The 20,076-nt window shown below is 34.4% G+C and overlaps 1 protein-coding gene across 1 annotated transcript in view; it reads left to right on the top strand.

Annotated features, from left to right (window-relative positions):
• LOC111050664 (calcium/calmodulin-dependent 3',5'-cyclic nucleotide phosphodiesterase 1) overlaps positions 1 to 20,076 on the top strand; it is a 753,503-nt gene that overhangs the window by 702,712 nt on the left and 30,715 nt on the right. The window contains exons 8-9 of the mRNA XM_039423890.1: positions 643 to 892; positions 19,564 to 19,680. Of these exons, the coding sequence (XP_039279824.1) occupies positions 643 to 892; positions 19,564 to 19,680 (367 nt within the window). The remainder of the gene's footprint in view (positions 1 to 642; positions 893 to 19,563; positions 19,681 to 20,076) is intronic.

The raw sequence follows: 20,076 nt of genomic DNA on the forward strand, positions 1-20,076 counted from the left end.
TTACGCATCTAGATACTAAAGTTGAAGTTTCTCTCCCTGATAAATCTATTTTCAACACCCAGTAGTATAATACTTTCTATTCCCTAGGAAGGAAAAGTAATACTCTAGTTCATGTTACAGGTAGCAAAATTTGACAGTAGGGCTCCATTGCTCAGTAATGTAATATAATATGATGATCATAATATTCACTCAATATTTAATGTACTTTGCCACGAGGAAAATTGCCTGTAATGAATAATATTATTTATTGTTTGAAGTGTCATCTATATAATTGGATAAAAGCCATTGGTATTTCTTTTTTTTTATATTTTCATATATGATCACAGGTATTTGGCCAATTTTTATCAAACATTTGATTAGACCCTTGTTGAGACTATCAAATATTTGATGAGTGGAAACAATAGAGGATTTGACCAAATATGACTGTGTAAAGAAGTCCTTAGATAGGAGTGGACAAAAAACCTCTGTAGTTACGTCCTTCTCTAGAAGCAAACAATAGTATTCTGTTAAAGGGAATGGAATAAAAATATTAATATAGAGATCAAACTGTGTCTGCCGTTGTGTGACTGCGTGCCTGTGTGGCAACGAGGCAAGTGCTGACTTTGCTAACCTGTAGTGCGGTGTTGTTGGGGGGACTTGCAGACGGTTAGCGGACGAGGATGACGAGCTGTCGGAGGTGCAGCCGGACGCGGTGCCCCAGGAGGTGCGAGAGTGGCTGGCGTCCACGTTCACGCGGCAGCTGGCCACCACGCGGCGCAAGAACGACGAGAAGCCCAAGTTCAAGTCGGTGGCGCATGCCATCCGCGCTGGCATCTTCGTCGACCGCATCTATCGGCGCGTCGTCAACACAACGGCCGTCGAGTTCCCCATGGAGGTCGTCAAGATACTCAAGGTCAGTGACAAACAATATTCATTTCTAACAGAAAAGCACAATAGTAAGGGCCATACGCAACATTCACGTTCAACGTTAAACCATGTTTACTTGTAGATAAGGTTGCATTTATCATAATGTGTTAAACACATACTTTTATACGGGGTTCAAACGAACAGGCATGTATGCAGATACTCGGTTTAAACGAAGAAACGTCAGCTGTTCGTTTAAACCCCATATGAAACACATTATGATAAATGCAACCTTATCTACAAGTAAACGTAGTGTTAGCATATGGCCCTAAGAAACGCAAAGCATCGAACTCTATATTCTTAGAGGGACACGTTCAAGAACCATTTCCCGGAGACGTCTCCACACTACAGCATATGCCTATAATATTGGATTGAATAGACTGCTTTGCTTGTGAGGCTGCTGTAGCTGATATTGATTTTTTCGGAGTGTCCATGAGGAGGTATAGGAGGATTGTTCTTCGTGTGGGTGTATAATGTTCCTACTCTTTGGTTTTTCTTCTTTTTGGTTTTTGATTGTTATTTCTTAATGTTTCATTTCAATATTTTACTGAGAATAGGATAGAATAACTTTTTTATTTGTTGACGTGGAGAGTCCCTTAAGAATTTGAATACGGTAAATAGATAAATAAAAAGAAGTAATTGGTAACTTACTAGGACTTCTTCGTATAGCACTTGGCTCCAATATTTATTCATTTATTTACAACAATATGGGAGCATACGGGATAATCCCAAAAATTGCTCCCCAATCAAAAAAAAAATACAATAATCATTTTACAAAGAAATTGAAAATTGAGAGAAAGAAACAAGGAAAAAACTATTTTATATTAGTGAAGAAAAATGTTATGAAAACTAAATTATACTGAAAACTAAATATACTGAATACCAGAGACTATATTATACAGGGTGCTTACGAACTTCCCACCAACACTCCAGGGCCTGTTCCCGGGCAAAAAACATATCCAAACACCATATTCAAACCGTCCGGAAGTCCTCAGTTACTCACACAGCGGCCTACCCGCTCCTTTCACCCATCATTTTCCTTCCAAACAATGGCCAAACACACGAAACTGAAACTGCTCAATCATTTATTCATAGACAATAGATACAATGCAGGTAAAAACAACAGGCATCCGCCCAAAACTGCTTTAAACCTTAATTTGGAATACACAGTCTAGAGGTTATGTAAATGATAACTTAATTCGCATACTATTTTGAGTCCAAAAAATGTATGTACTACAATAATTTTGAATTTAACAGATTAATTAATTTAAAAATACAAATCCAAACAAAAATTTTCCTTTACAATCACGAAAAATTTCACTTAAATCATCAAAAATTATACCCATGTTAAAATTCTAAACGACAAAACATCTGATGTTTAACATGTCATTAACAATAACTAGACAAAGTCAGAAAAAAATAGGAAATAAGTGAATTCGTATGGCTTTTTGTTGGAGAGGAGTTCGTTGCGGGAAGGTCCCACCTGGCCTGAATGTATCATTTGAGCCGTCAATGGGCCTTACAACTGAGCTCTATATAAATTTATAAATGGTAAAAGGAGATAATAAAATCAAAATAAAAATAATGTTCTCTCCAAAAATAATAAGAGAAAAATTAATTACAAATTAAGTCATTATATGGTAAACACAACCAATTAAAAGAAATATAAATTATGTTGCATGTATAATTTATTGAGCAAGCGATCAAGGTTTTTGTTTTGAGGATAAACTATTTTGTAGTACAGGAAAACAGTTTGGTTGCTGTGAGAAACCACATCATGTCTAATGTTGATAGTTTGGCAGTAAGTTGAGGATAATTATGTGAACAAAATTAAAGTGCTTTCATTTTAGAGAAAGTTGAGGGTCTTTCATAGGATACATGTATCCTATAGCCATATAGCCTGTATGTCCATAGCTGAAACAATCTTTGGTCTCACGTGTTTCACCTTTTCCAAATTTATGACTAAATCCTAGAGATGATTTACAACTAGAGATCATCACGTTGAAATTTCATCCCCAATATTGTAGTAGACTATTGTCATAGCCACCTCTAATGTTAGAGGTGGCTATGCTATTGTCCAAAATGTTGTATAATTGAAGTGTATAAAGGAAATAAAGATTTTTGATGAAATTGAGAAATCCTTGAAAAGGTTTCAGATTAAAATTACTTTTTTCATAATCATGAAAAAATGTTCTAAAACAGTATTTATGCCAAATAAAGAGGGAGAATGTCTACATCCTACTAAATCTTGTTTTTCCCGCTCTTTATTATCAATCTACTTTTTACAATGTAGCCTACATGTAAAGAATAATTATTAGATTAAATTGTGACGATGCATTCCATTTTTTTGATATTGCAGAACCTCTTGTAGCTAGTCTTCCTTGAGAAATATCGCAGTAATACCACAAAATTCTATCTGATTATGATCTCCCCAAGTTCTCCGCAATTTCTATTTTCCCAGATTCCATGAACATTGTTTTGTTACAAATGTCGTCCTTCGTGAATTTGTCCAAACATTTTCAAGTTCATATGGTTGAAATTTATGTAAAACGTGTCAATAAATCTAATACAATTTGTAAGTTATCACAAAACATACAGGAAAATCACAAAAAATCTGTATTTTCACTCCATTTTCAACATTCCATTGTGAATAAATCACAGTTTTCAATTGCAGAATATTATTGAAAGACCTCAGAAATGATGTTCAGTGATTCAATCGTGTGAAATGCACCGATTACTATTATTTTTGTTGAATTAAAAATAAAGATTAGTTTTTGTTGACTCACATCCTGTCTATTGGAATCACAAAATATGAGAATTCTAACAGTAAAAATGATAAATTTCAAAAAGTTACAATTTGTTTAAAGTGTTGAATAATAAAGAAGAGGTATGGTGTTGAAGCTGTCGTATATGAAATCCTTACATGTAATCTGAACACTTTGTAGACGTCGAGTGCATGGTAATACATACCATAATTTTCAAATGGGAAAAGCTTGTACATAAGTTCTACGAAATTACATCGTTCAGCGAACGTCAGTTGCAATACTGGTATTCTGCAAAACAGCTTCATGAAGGTTTTCAAATAACACATCACAAGTTCTCTTTTGATCAATCATTTTTAAAAGAAGACAAGTTGAAAGAGGTAAACAATTCCCTCGAGCAGGGAATTTCTTCCTGTATCTCCATCTTTATAGAATTAAAATCTTCTTTTTCCTCAAGCCGGTCAATTTTTCAAATAACTTCTCATATCATATTATATAAAACTCAAACTAATATAGTATTTTTAATGAAATGGAATATTAATAAATTTTCCAACCAACATACATAACATTTTGTAGAAACATATTTGATTTTCATTACAAAGAATTATTGCTATTATTTTCATTCCCTTCGAGATACGACTAGTTTTGGGTAGCCTATTTATCCCATTATCAAGTGTCAAAATTTGCAATGTGATAGATACCCAAAACTAGTCATGTCTCGAAGAAAATAAAAAGGGTACTAGTAATTTAAGTAGCCCTATTCAAATAAACTAAACATATTGAATTACTTGTTTTCTGAAACATTTAAAAATAGATTGATTCCTTCTATAAGATGAAAATAATGTTGAATCGAAGGTAAAGGTAGTTAAAAGAATTGAGCATTTTTCAAGATATCGCAATCGAAACGAAAAGTTAATGCGGACCAATTTCAGTTTATATATTTTATTTCTCATCAATTATTATATTGAATAATACACACATCATGATCCATTGTATATTAACAAACCTTTCGACGAATTCAAGAAGTCATCATCTTCTGTGTATCAGTTTTAATTCAGGGAAATACTGTAATTATCTCTTATTTATTCCATACTACGAGTATGAAGATAACAAGCATATATTAGGTGGTTGGATGGACCAGTCGTGAATAAGAGTTTATAATTACATGTCGAATCATAAACTAAGCCTCTGCTACATTGATCAGCAAAGTTAGATTTACTCCGAATAAGCATAGAATTGCAAATTCTAATGTGAGTAAATTCTTATTCGGAGTAAATCTAACTTTGCTGATCAATGTAGCAGAGGCTTAGTTTATGATTCGACATATAATTATGTTCACTAAGTAAGATAATAAAACATATATCATGTTTATATTAAGTTATATTTACTCCAAATAAGAATTTACTCACATTAGAATTTTCAATTCTATGCTTATTCGGAGTAAATCTAATTTTGCTGATCAATGTAGCAGAGGCTTAGTTTATGATTCAACATGTAATTATAAACTCTTATTCACGACTGGTCCATCCAACCACCTAATATATGCTTGTTATCTTCATACTCGTAGTATGGAATAAATAAGAGATAATTACAGTATTTCCCTGAATTAAAACTGATACACAGAAGATGATGACTTCTTGAATTCGTCGAAAGGTTTGTTAATATACAATGGATCATGATGTGTGTATTATTCAATATAAAAATTGATGTGGAATAAAATATATAAACTGAAATTTCATATAAGAGTTTATACTAAGAGTTTCTATAGATAGAACAAGAACTTCATATTCATAAACTCGTAGCACTTCATACAGATGAAACATATTGTACATAAATTTATCAAGTTACACTATGTACTTACCTAAAAGTAAAGTCTATTTGTGATCATTATAAGGAATAACCAGACGATTATGGGATGTGATGAAATCTAGTGCAGATTGTCACGTTATTCTTTATATTTAAATAACGATTAGCCTCCTGCTTGGCATCAGTCGGTAAAGCATGAGATTTGATATAATTAGGTCGTGGTTTTCTAATAGTATTCAGTCTTAAAAAATCTTGATAGGCCTAGATATGGGCTTCTCCTATAACTCTTGTAATTCAATAAATAATAAATATATATAAATATGATACTTATACTATAGTGTTGAGGAATAAAAAATAAATTGCACACCATGAACGTTTCATACATATATTAAACAAATAATGCAAAAAATAAAGCGAGGCAAAAAATATATAAAGAGCGATAAAAAATATAATATAAAAATAGAACAATAATTGAAATCAGTAAAATATCACAGGCTAAACTTTATATTCTAGATTTATGGCACGAATCATTACCATGTGCCTTTATCTTAAAATCATATGCATTCTTTTGCATGTAGCTGCGATATGCGCTTGCTAATACTTGTCGACTTGGACAATTCAATTAAAAATATGTGCTTTAAGATCAGCTTGATAAATTAGCCACTAATAATCCAAATATATATATATATTAAAATCTCTAGTACTTAGTAGATTTCTTTGTATCGAATATATATTTTTATCTCAGGGTGCAAGATTCGGCACCTGACGGAATAGGTAGAGCCATTCATCTAGTGAATTAGAGCTATAATAAACTATCGCAAATTATACTGCAAAAATTAAATATCATATGCATATGTTTTAATAGCCTAGATTTTGTACTTCTTTGATTTAATAGAAATTTCTGAAATATTGATCTATATTTTTCTTTCAATGAAATACCTTTAATACTAATTTTACTTGCGCAAGTATTACTCTTATTAATTTCTTAATTTATAATAAAAACCCTTTCGACGAGCTAGCTTTGATTATTAGATTAATTCGAAGCACTAGGGCGCCCATCACTAATTCAAATTTATCACTCACGTGTCGAAAATCTTCTTGTAAGCCGCCGATGTTGATCCAACTCCATGTGGTCCGGGAATATGGTAGCCGGAATCGTCTCCTCCAAGGGGTTAGAAATTTAATTAAAAATGAAAATGACTTCTGCTTCACAATAGCATCACGAAGTCTTTTAAGAAATTTAATAATTTAATTTAACTTTAACTTTTACAAAATCATTAGTAAGGTACTACGCTCTAAAATATTTGGGGTCCTCTTATGGTGGCATTTGGCTGGCGAGTGCTGGTTCTCCTTTCTCAAGTTTTACAAATCCTATTTCCGACTTTCAAATTAGCATAAAATTTAAATATCTTAGTCCTCCGCCATTTAGGTTCAAATAGATCTTACAAAAAATACCAAAATATTACTTAGATTGTATGATTAATAATTTCTTTGCTTTCGAGCCATATTGATAACATAGACTATATAACAATTCAACATAGATTCCGAACATTTATAGAAATATATATAAATATTTTTGAATTGGCCTACAATTGCCGCCTATTAACTGCCGTTTTACTATTGGTGCATGCAAATTTTATTCGGTATTCATGCGCCTGGTACCTCTTATTTCCTGAATACATTAAATTATTTTTATTTGGTTTTTTATTTATGCTCTTTATATGCTAGCTAATATTCTATACATTAATATTAATTCCATGCTACTTAATAATTAGCCACGTGATCAGGTGTTTTTTCACATTGCACACCATCTGATTGCAATAAAGCTCTGCCAAGGGGTTTTGGTCAGATTCTACGTTTCTCGGTTTGATCGATCTCTAGGTCACCGATCCGTGAATACATGTACATAACCTCAATCTTCAAATATTTTATATAATAATCTATTTATGAGCAATAAAATTCCTTCAAATCCTTTTTAGGTTTTTGTACCATTTAGCCAGAACAAGCTGATGCTATCTAATCTTAGTTATTATCTATTTGGCGATATTAGCCAGTTACTTTATTTTCAGACCTATTACTGTTTCTGTTAGGGCTTTTTATCTACCCAGATTTAATACTTTACACGCGCCCCTGGGTTTGAATTCAAAATATTTGAGAATCACAATGTTTTTAATGAAAACCCACCCTTCAATACATCGATATACACTATACTTTATTTATAAATTATACTCTCATACTTCTATCACAGTTCGCAGACATATTTGCTGCATCTCCTTTATACCTTTATCAAATACAATAACAAATTCTCCTCCTCAACACACATAAAATATCATAAATATAAACTTCTAAACGCACTCCTCCTGACAACACTTAAAACATAGTAATTTTTAAATTCGCCGCTTGCAGGGCCGCCAACCTAACTACACACATTTCATAATTCTCATAAATGATTCCTTTTAGACAATAATTTCGATTCACAAACTTCTGGGCTTATATCTTATAGTATTTCTTAGGTCTTAATACAAATAATTTTCTATACATCAGGTACAATATTTTTCCTTTGCTAATGGCTCTTTGGTTTTTTGGTAGCTTGTATTCACTTTAGGTCTTTTCAGGTAACGAACGTGGCATAATTAAAAGTAATAAATATAAAACATATAAATAAATATACCGACATTAATAAATATGATAAATAACAATAAAAAATAACAATGATAAATAACAATTTTTGGGGTAACCATACTTTTTCATAATCATAATTATGTTTGCAGGCATTACATATTTGATTCAGGTGGCCTTGCCCAGCTGGTCACTGATTCTACAGAATTTGCTGTCGAATTTCATAATTAACCTAACTGCTGCATTTTTTTCTCTTTAAAGGTAATTTACAAATTTTAAATATACTATCCCCGCTTGTGTCCTTTTTTAGTGGATGTAGCTAATTTAATTACACATTTAAAAATTATTCTTTTTCTTATTGCAGGCTTCTAACGGCTGGAAGGAATTAAAACATTGGATTGTTGCCACGCGGTCCTATGCCAAGATTAAATTTATTACGAAAGGTTAGTAATCGGTTTGATAATAATGTTTTCTTGATTGCTTATCGTATTTATTTCAAATTTGACGATATTGCATGTAAAAATCCCGTGGTTTACTTGCATCTTCTTGCATTCTGTTTTGTAGATGTTGTAGGCTGGTGAGGTTATCTGTTGTCCATTGGTGAGGCTGTCCTAATTGATAATTTATCTTCATGAATTTAAAACCCCGGTATCTTGTGTATTCCTTTAAATAATTCCAAGCTTCATTTATGATAATTCCTTTTAATTGATTCAAAGCCTTCCATTTATTTTCTTTCAAGACTATCCACTTAAATTCATTATTAGGCTTCATCATCATAATAAACAATTCAATAATATAACACTTCCAATCATCAATAATAGATCCATTTAACAACAACAATACAATATTTTTCGTCCTATCCACAACACAGTCTTTTATTAATATCACAGCCATTATTATAAACATTACACACCATATCAAAACATTTATAATCTTTTGCATAGTATAACTTCTCATCAGATAGTAGCCAGGTACTTCCATTTTATTGCCATTATTTCTTATTTCTTTTGATTTTATTAACCACTTTCCATTGTTCATTAGTCCATCTTCCATTTCATTGTTGCCCATGCACGAATCCATAGTAGTCTTATCGGTTCCATTTTTAATACATTCATTCAATCCGTTTTTGTCACATTTCTTTAGCCCATTTTGCCGGTCACACCGCTGATTATCTGTTTTAAAACGTATGTGCCGCGGATGCAGGTTGTCGGCTTCCTGTCTTCCTTGGTGCCGGTCCGGTGTCCTCCTCGGGCGTTTAAAACGTGCATGTGGCTTCCATCGGCGCGCGCGGTTCCTCCGTTTCTTCTGCCTCTGGGCCTTGCGATGCATGTTCTTACGGTCCTGTATGCTGTCCTCCTCGTCTTGATACCGGTCGGGTGTCCTCGGGCGCCTCCGTCTCCGGGCCTTTCGGTGGTCACTCCTCTTGTCCTGGATGCCGTCCTCCCTGGTGTCATCCTCTTGGTCCTTGGTGCGCTTCGGTGGTATCCCTTGATAGGCGGTTGTAGGTTCAGTGCACGGGTCTGTTACATTTTTTATCTTTTCTGTATTAACTAACTCCTTAATTAGTGCATGATCCTGGTGGCTGTTGGTGTTCTCCGGCGGTGAGAGATCTTCAGTAGGGAACAGGATGCTTAATAGAGGTTGTTGCTTGCGGCTGGTTTTAATTGCATTGTTGGCGGCGGTTTTTTGCGGTAGGCTGTCTTGTATGGGCTCCTGTGTGTCTGGTGGTGGGTTATCTTGTGTTTTTTGTTGATTTAATCCTGTTGCATGCGCTAATGTATAATTTGTATTTATTTGATGAGGTGGCGGTTTATGATTCCTGTTGTAATTGTTCTGTGTGTGATTATTATGTGAGTTTAATCGATCACGGCCATCATAGTGATTCTTACGATTGCTCTGCTGGGCATAGTGGTTGGTTGTGCGATTTTGAAATTTTTCATTATTCCAGTTACCATTTTGCCTGTGCTCATAGCGGCGTTCAAATTGAGGAGCAGATCGGTAGTGATCATATGATACCGGTTCATAATTTTGGCTGTTATACTGATTAAATTTTGAGTTATGTAGATTTGGTGCGTATCTCTGGTCTGAACGGTGGTTTGATATTGCCATTGCAGACTGTATGCCATATAAATGATTTATCAACTGCTTACAATCAGTAATGGGTTGTGTGGCGAGTGCCATTCTAACTTGATACGGTAGCTTCTTTAAAATAATACTTGCTAATGCCGATTCGTTAATGGGCTCGCTCATTGAGAATTTTTAAACTGTAGGGCAGTGACGAAAGTGGTACATGCACCGTCTAAGTTAGGGTTGAAATCGCATGATATAATGTCCGCTAGCACGTCCAACTGTTTACTTCTGCTCCAATACTGTTCCAGGAAGACAGCTACAAACTCATCCAATGATGTAAATTCATGGGCTCTACTCCGAAAGAACATCAGGGGTTCGCCAATCAATAAATTAGTCAACGAAGACGCCAAAAATTCCAAGAGGTAGGTGCAAGAGTTTGTACTAATTTTATCTGATCAATGAATGGTTGAGGTTGCAAATGGCGATCAGTATTATCAAATTTTCCTAGTCCTTGTAATATACTATGTACGTTGAGGTTGTCTGTTTGAATCCCTTGAGGTCGTTGTTGAATATGATTTTCTAATGCTGTTATTTTTTCCTGTGTTATCTGCCATTGACTATTATGTGTAATTTTATTTGCGTTTATTTCTTGATTTAATTGAGTCAGAGTGGATTTTTGAATTAGTAGAGTTCCGTTTAAAGCTTTACAGGTTTCTGTGTTTTGATTTATGCTACCTTGCAGTTGGTTCATTTTTGTGGACATATTAATCTGTTTATTTTGTATTTCTTTAATACTGTTAATATTTTTGTCAACTGTAGTTGTTAAGGTTTGATTGGCAACGGTAATTTGTTTGTGGATTTCTTGGTGGCAATCGGCCTTAATGTTATTTGTTATATCCTGAACGGGTGTAGTGATTTGTGTGGTTAGGTTATCTATCCTTTCATTGAGTTCACATGTAACCGTATCCAACCTTTCCGATAATCCTGCCGTAACTTTATCCTGACTTTCTTTTTGTAGGGTTATCATTGCTTTTAATTCTTCCCTATGATTCTCTACTTTAGTTTCAATATTATCCAACCGTTGTTCTACTGATTTTATAGCGCCTGCGGTCTCTTTCATGCCCTGTTCACTGTTTGTTTATTTTCCTCTTTTACTGTAGCAATCTCTTTTTTAATCTCCTGCATCATATTATCCATTGTTTTTTGTAACATAATGTTGAAAGTACTGCTAGTTTGTTCCATTATTACCTTTTGAAGCGGATCTAACTCTGTGATTGAAAATATACTTTGTTTGCTCAGGTGTGACTCGGCCTCCGGCGATGCGGGTTCTGCAGGCTGCTCCTCGCCCCCTTCAAAGTTGATCTCTACTATCCGTTGATTCAATGGTGTGTCAGCGGCGTCGATTCGAGTGGATGATAGAGGTTGCAGACCTGGTGGATCGAAGACTATCGACCCGACGCTTCCTGGTTCCCTTTCTCGTGGCGTATTGGCATCTACTGTGGTGGGGTTTGATGTGCTTGGAGTCGACAAAGTGGGATCTGTGCAACCGCCGTACATATATGAAACTTCAGAGTTTGCGGGAGTGTGATTCATTATGTCAAATATGATAAATGCTAATTAAACAGTGATAAAAATGATAAGCGAAAATGCTTAAAAAAGAGACACAAACCGGGACTTACAGTGAAACAGTGATGTGTAAAGTGTTTGGATACTCATACAACAAGGTATTTATACTTAAGTTTTTTATAATGCTCTAGCGCCCCCAATGTTTTGTTTTAATTTATTCTTGGCTAGTTTACAGGCTGTGACTTATTTTCCAAACGGCTTAAACATATAATATATTTTTGACTAGAAAGTAATAGCAGTTTAGGCTTATAAAATATAATCTCTCTCTATAAACATGTATTTTTTACAGTACTAATAATATAAAATTTTCTTTAAAACATATAATTTCTCTTTATTTTAAAGCTATTGATTCCCCAAAAAGTAATACAAATTTCACTTCGCCAGTTTTCCTCAAAACTCGTATAAGTTATCTACAATTTTCAATATGGTTATTGACTTAATTTCAAATAATTATTCAATGAGCTTGGCTCTCATCATCAGTCCCACGTTGGTACGGCATGTCTTTATGTCACGTTATTCTTTATATTTAAATAACGATTAGCCTCCTGCTTGGCATCAGTCGGTAAAGCATGAGATTTGATATAATTAGGTCGTGGTTTTCTAATAGTATTCAGTCTTGAAAAATCTTGATAGGCCTAGATATGGGCTTCTCCTATAACTCTTGTAATTCAATAAATAATAAATATATATAAATATGATACTTATACTATAGTGTTGAGGAATAAAAAATAAATTGCACACCATGAACGTTCATACATATATTAAACAAATAATGCAAAAAATAAATCGAGGCAAAAAATATATAAAGAGCGATAAAAAAATATAATATAAAAATAGAACAATAATTGAAATCAGTAAAATATCACAGGCTAAACTTTATATTCTAGATTTATGGCACGAATCATTACCATGTGCCTTTATCTTAAAATCATATGCATTCTTTTGCATGTAGCTGCGATATGCGCTTGCTAATACTTGTCGACTTGGACAATTCAATTAAAAATATGTGCTTTAAGATCAGCTTGATAAATTAGCCACTAATAATCCAAATATATATATATATTAAAATCTCTAGTACTTAGTAGATTTCTTTGTATCGAATATATTTTTATCTCAGGGTGCAAGATTCGGCACCTGACGGAATAGGTAGAGCCATTCATCTAGTGAATTAGAGCTATAATAAACTATCGCAAATTATATTGCAAAAATTAAATATCATATGCATATGTTTTAATAGCCTAGATTTTGTACTTCTTTGATTTAATAGAAATTTCTGAAATATTGATCTATATTTTTCTTCCAATGAAATACCTTTAATACTAATTTTACTTGCGCAAGTATTACTCTTATTAATTTCTTAATTTATAATAAAAACCCTTTCGACGAGCTAGCTTTGATCATCAGATTAATTCGAAGCACTAGGGCGCCCATCACTAATTCAAATTTATCACTCACGTGTCGAAAATCTTCTTGTAAGCCGCCGATGTCGATCCAACTCCATGTGGTCCGGGAATATGGTAGCCGGAATCGTCTCCTCCAAGGGGTTAGAAATTTAATTAAAAATGAAAATGACTTCTGCTTCACAATAGCATCACGAAGTCTTTTAAGAAATTTAATAATTTAATTTAACTTTAACTTTTACAAAATCATTAGTAAGGTACTACGCTCTAAAATATTTGGGGTCCTCTTATGGTGGCATTTGGCTGGCGAGTGCTGGTTCTCCTTTCTCAAGTTTTACAAATCCTATTTCCGACTTTCAAATTAGCATAAAATTTAAATATCTTAGTCCTCCGCCATTTAGGTTCAAATAGATCTTACAAAAAATACCAAAATATTACTTAGATTGTATGATTAATAATTTCTTTGCTTTCGAGCCATATCGATAACATAGACTATATAACAATTCAACATAGATTCCGAACATTTATAGAAATATATATAAATATTTTTGAATTGGCCTACAATTGCCGCCTATTAACTGCCGTTTTACTATTGGTGCATGCAAATTTTATTCGGTATTCATGCGCCTGGTACCTCTTATTTCCTGAATACATTAAATTATTTTTATTTGGTTTTTTATTTATGCTCTTTACATGCTAGCTAATATTCTATACATTAATATTAATTCCATGCTACTTAATAATTAGCCACGTGATCAGGTGTTTTTTCACATTGCACACCATCTGATTGCAATAAAGCTCTGCCAAGGGGTTTTGGTCAGATTCTACGTTTCTCGGTTTGATCGATCTCTAGGTCACCGATCCGTGAATACATGTACATAACCTCAATCTTCAAATATTTTATATAATAATCTATTTATGAGCAATAAAATTCCTTCAAATCCTTTTTAGGTTTTTGTACCATTTAGCCAGAACAAGCTGATGCTATCTAATCTTAGTTATTATCTATTTGGCGATATTAGCCAGTTACTTTATTTTCAGACCTATTACTGTTTTCCACTCGTTTATTTGATTACTGAGCTCAGCACTCGAGAATGATGGAAGAGAACGTAATCTAGTTTGAAATTCAAACTCATTTCAATTTCCAAGTGCTCCAGCCTAATAGGATTCCTTTGTTCAATAAATCAGTCGCCGGATCTCGTTCCATCATGTAACTGAACCGAATCATTGACACAAGTGCAAATAGAAATTCAAAGAGTCCTTCAAACTTCATATTCAGCTACATCCGAATTCAAACAATGACTTTCATTGAGTTCTGAGTGGGCCTTATGTGGGTGAGACTTAAAGTTGATGTCACTGTGACAAATGTCTTCCAAGAATTCCAAAGTTCTCAAGTAATATCAGTCTCAACAAAACTATTTCATTGCTTTGAGAAAATCCGCTCACTAGACTTCGAAGAAAATCGAAAGTATTTTGTAAGATTCAAATCAAATTGTTCGAATTCAAATATTCCATCCTGTCTAGTCACGCTTTATGTTGGTGATTATATTTGATTCTTGGTCAATACGTCACTTTCTTGTAGATCTATCTGAAATAATGTTTTTGCGATTTGGTCTATGAAAGTAACTATGGAAATCACTCGAAATCTCAGACACAGATTAGGAGGAATGATATTATCATCGCATTGATTATCTTTCTCTCTTGAAAATTTAGGTACATTCATGATCATATTATACTTACTCACTTACTTACTCCATGGCGCTACAGCCCATCCAGTGTCTTGGCCTCCTCTAGAATGCCTCTCCACTCCTCTCTGTCGGCAGCCTTGCGTCTCCATTCCCTAACGCCTATTTTCCGAAGATCATCTTCTACATCCTCCAGTCAGCGCTTCCGTGGACGTCTTTTCAGCCTTCTTCCACATGGGTTTTCGCTAAAGATTCTTTTAACGGCTCTTGAATCGCTCATTCTCTCTACATGACCTAACGAGCTTAAGCGTCTCACTTTTATCTCATGTACAATAGGTGGTTTTCTGTACAGGTCACGTAGCCCTTGATTCCAACGAAATCTCCATTCTCCATCAATACATACTGGACCGTATATTCTTCTCAAAATCTTCAGTTCCCATATGCTCAGTAGGTCTTCATCTTTCTTTTTCAAAACCCAGATTTCTGCCCCATACAACACAATTGGCTTTATAACATTTTCATAGATTTGTAGTTTAATTTTCCTTGACAGTGCTCTGGATGTTAAGTATTGGCCAAGTGCATAATAAAATCTATCTCCTGCAGCTATTTTTGCTTTTATATCAACTTCAACATCGTTATCCTCTGTGATAACAGAATCAAGATATTTGAAGTTTTCCACTCTTTCAAATGTGTAATTATTGCACTCTATGAATCTGGCGCCAATCTGCCGGGCTCTGCTGCTTGCCAGATACTTTGTTTTACTCTCATTAACTGAGAATCCCATGTCTTTTGATCCGTCATCGAGTTTTTTGAAGGCATCTTTTAGAGTTCGGATATTTCTTGCAATCAAGACTACGTCATCTGCATAGGCCATGTACTGCAACATTCTGTTCATTATCGTTCCTCTTGGATTTATTACTATTCCTCTGATTACTTTTTCCAGGCTTAAGTTGAACAGCATAGCTGACAATACATCACCCTGTTCAAGTCCTACATTTGCTGTAAATTCGTTTGTGAGCATTCCTTGAACTTTCTCCTTATACTTTGTTTGGCGCAGTGTCATTCTTATAAGCCGTAAGAGCTTAAAGGCATTGCAAACTGCAACATAGTCTCAAACAAGCTATTTCTTCTGATGCTGTCTGTGGGCTTGCTTCTAATCGACGTATAGTTGATACACATTGATATTATTTTCATATGATCATATTATACCGTTCTATAATTGCTAATAACGATAGCGCATAAGGCCTCATCCCTCATCTTCTGTTAAATTCTGCCGGATAAGTCGTGGGTTCAAATAACACCAAGCGCATCGTTATTATTTGTTCATATTTTCTTGCTGCCCACTCCCAAACAAAAACATATTATGAGAACATCATTCATGAAAAAATATAATACTGTACTTAATAGCTGCATCGAAAATCAATTATTCAATATATTTTTCAGTTCCAATAGTAGATTTCAACGATAGATCTTGATCTTATTAGAAGTAGCCTGAGTATTTTTGAAACTGAATACAATATCGGGCTACAGGCTCTTTTCATATTTAGTGATTGAGAAAGTTGAAGTTACCTACTTTTTGATTCAAATGAGTGCTTAGAAAGATTTTTTAAACTTATTTGAAAGTTGATACGGAAACGAAATATCAAAATATTATTGGTCCTTGTATACTGAGGTGTTTAAAATCATGAGTACTTGTACAATCCTATTTTTTCTATATTTGGTTTTGAAATATAAGTCTCTGGAGACTGCATTTTCTCAACTTCATGAAGGATCTACGCAAATAGGACTTACAACAAATAACAAAAAACAAAATACCTGACCAGACGAGTAGGTGACAGAGAACTGGAAATACATACTTTATCTTTGAAAGTGTATCTGAGTTTAAATACCTCGGCTCTGTAATCACCACAGATAACAACGTCGAGGTCGACAAAATTCCATTTTGCCTTGAGCCAATATCTCAGATCCAGAGCGTTATCAAATAAGTTGAAAATCGAGATCTACGAAAAAATAATCAAGCCAGCAGTGTTGTATGGAGCAGAGGCCTGGGTTCTTACGAAGAAAGATGAAGATCTCCTGAATATTTGGGAGCGAAAAATCCTGAGAAGGATTATGGACCCGTATTCATCAATGGAGATCGGAAAATAAGGACCAACCAGGAATTACGTGACCTCTACAGAAAACCATAAATTGTAAATGAAATAAAATTCAAAAGAATGAGCTTGTTAGGTCACGTTGAAAGAATGAATGACTAGAGCAGTGAAGAAGATCTTCAGAGAGAACCCAGGGGGACAGAGGCTACGAGGACGCCCACGCAAACGCTGGCCGGAGGATGTGGAACAAGACTTGAGGAAGGCGGGTATGAGGGGATGGAGAAGGAAAGCTGCTGACGGAGATGAACGGAGAGGCATTTCGAAGAAGGTCAAGCCCCTAAATGGGCTGTAAGCAATTACCAAGACGTAAGTAAGTAAATAAGTAATTATTATTGCTTTTCATCAGTACGGTACGTAATATTATTGGTATTCGAGTGTAATGATTTCGACAACTTTGAGTTGAATAGTGTTTTCCATGGAATCATTGAAGCGATCCTCCAATAGGATTGAACCACGTCATATTTCGCTTGATTTGTCTTCCAATTCCAAAACCATCGTGCACTTATTCAATCGATTAAGCATGTCACGTTTCAGTCTGCTGACTAGATATGTGTGAAAGTGCCCTCGTCCTGTCAGCCTGTCGCTGCTGGCAACACTTGTAATCGACTTTCGGGGCAACATTTTCCATCACATTCCTTTTTGCAACAATTCGAGAGTCTCACTATTCCAAGAAGACGCCATTCGCTGTTCGTTACCCTCTATTGAGAAGAGGGTCCTCGGGGAAATATGACTCTAAAGCTTCTTCCAAACTACAATGTATTTCCCCTCTTTACAGATTTCTCTCCAACTTGGATTCATGAACCCGACTGTAATCTTCGGAAGGAGCCATTTCTTTACGAGGTCAAGTGGAAGAATATTGTCTTCATGTCCTCAATAAAATTGAGTTCCAATGAAGAATTTGAATACTCATTGAATTTTGAACTATTTTACTAATGTACCGAATTTGGCGTCCTCTTGGAATATAGTAGTAGCCCACTGACAAGGTTTCTGCTTCATATGCAAATGTAACATTTGTTTTCTCTTTATGTAGATTGGATGAATATTCATTTTCGATTTAAACTAGCTATTGTATGGCATTATTGACTGTTGACGTTAGTGATGTCAAACAATTTGTACTATGATTTCAATAGTTCAAGATGGTGATGAAAAAAATTGAAAGCATCGAGATATAAATTATTCCACAGTTGTGTAGCGGCATAACTAGACATTCAATTTTAGTTGAACTAGAATCATCTTATCGAATTATAAATGTTAATTGAATAGATTCTTGAAACAGAATATGTTTTCAATATAATGATGTTTGATGATTGTATTGAGGATGATGCTCATAATGAATACTCTCAAATATCATTTGTATCAGAGAAGAATGTAGACTATATAAACTTGAAATATACCAAGGGAATTAGACCTGAAAGCAAGATCTGAATGGTCAAATACCTCATATATTTTAAGAGAATCTTGGGGGAAAGATGAGCATGGCTGCATGCTCTACCAGCATATTCTACCTATGGTTAACCTATTTATAAACTACTATCTAGTTTCTAGATATTATGGTCCGTATATCAAATAGACAACTGGATTTTCAAGCAGTCTGGAAGGAACAGAATCCACCATGTGAATTGATTACTGCTCTGGCATTTCGACTAGCTAGTTCAATTTGCATTCTACAATATCAAAAGCAATCGGCTCAGAAGAGCAGGTTCTGCGATTGCAATATTGGACTAATTGAATTTCTATCAACATTTGGGATGTGAATGACGTGCTTCATCACAACCCATCTTGGGTTAAGATACGCTCATCAATCTATCAACGTAGTCTAGTGCGGTTGAGTCAGTTCGGTATTCCGCCACGAAACATATACCATGCAGTCAAAAGTAACTAGGTACTTTCAAATATTTGCAAATACACTATTAGGCTTATAAACTTACAATAATCATAATTTTATAAGTTCGACGCAAAGAAAAGAGATTAATAATAATCAGTTCCATTTTTATCCACTGGATTGCTCTTATTCATAAATTAATTACAATGTTGTTTCCACTAAGAAACTTCTGGAAACTTCACCCAATTAATACTTGGCGGACGTCTGCGCTTACAACTAATGGCCATCACACACCAATATAGCGTAGCTAGAAATACGTATTCGGAAGACGTAGCCGTCACGTATCTCCCAATGTTAAATCTACGGTACGCTACGCCGGTTTTAAATGGACAAATTGATTAACATTAGGAGATGCGTCGGTTACCGTTCGTCTTTCAAATGACATTTTTTTAGCTACGCTATGTTGTTGTGTGGTGGACGGCAATTATTATAAGTGAACTAATACTCCAACTCAACCGAATTAGACAAGTATTATTGAACAATGTTTTTATTAATAGTTTCTCAATCTACCAGTTTCCTATTAATTGTTAAATACAGTATACTAAATTGTGGTTTGATAGATTTGATCAAACTATCATCAATCACCATCATATAGAGTTTAATTAAATCGTTGTAGTTGGCTATCAAATGATCATTTGTTGTTTTTCTATTTTGCAGCTTCTCGACGAGTGGTCATTCGATGTTTTCCAGCTGAACGAAGCTGCCAACGGCCAGCCCGTCAAATATTTGGGATACGATTTACTTAATAGATACGGAATTCTACATAAGTTCAAAGTGAGTACCTACAAAGAATTGATCAATTTGTACGTAATTTAAATTAAAAAGTAAATTCGTGCGACTTCTAATGATAGGGAGTCCCTTGCGGAAAATTTATTATTTAAAAAATTCGTACGTTTTACACAATTATCCGATAAAAGTATTACTAGACTATACTGAAAAAAAGACTTACATTATCCGATAAAAGCATTTCTAGACTATACAATAATCCGGATTAATTGGGACCGGACCCCATCCGGATTACCAAATTATCCGGATTATCGAAATTACTTTAAAAAAAAGGTCAGCACGCACTATTCAGGAAACAAAGCTGTTAAAATTGCATATACAGTATTCAATTATTGTCTATACTGAAAAAAGAATTATTTTATCCGATAAAAGTATTACTAGACT

This window comes from Nilaparvata lugens, chromosome 3, assembly GCF_014356525.2.
Source record: "Nilaparvata lugens isolate BPH chromosome 3, ASM1435652v1, whole genome shotgun sequence".
Classification (NCBI taxonomy): Eukaryota; Metazoa; Arthropoda; class Insecta; order Hemiptera; family Delphacidae; genus Nilaparvata; species Nilaparvata lugens.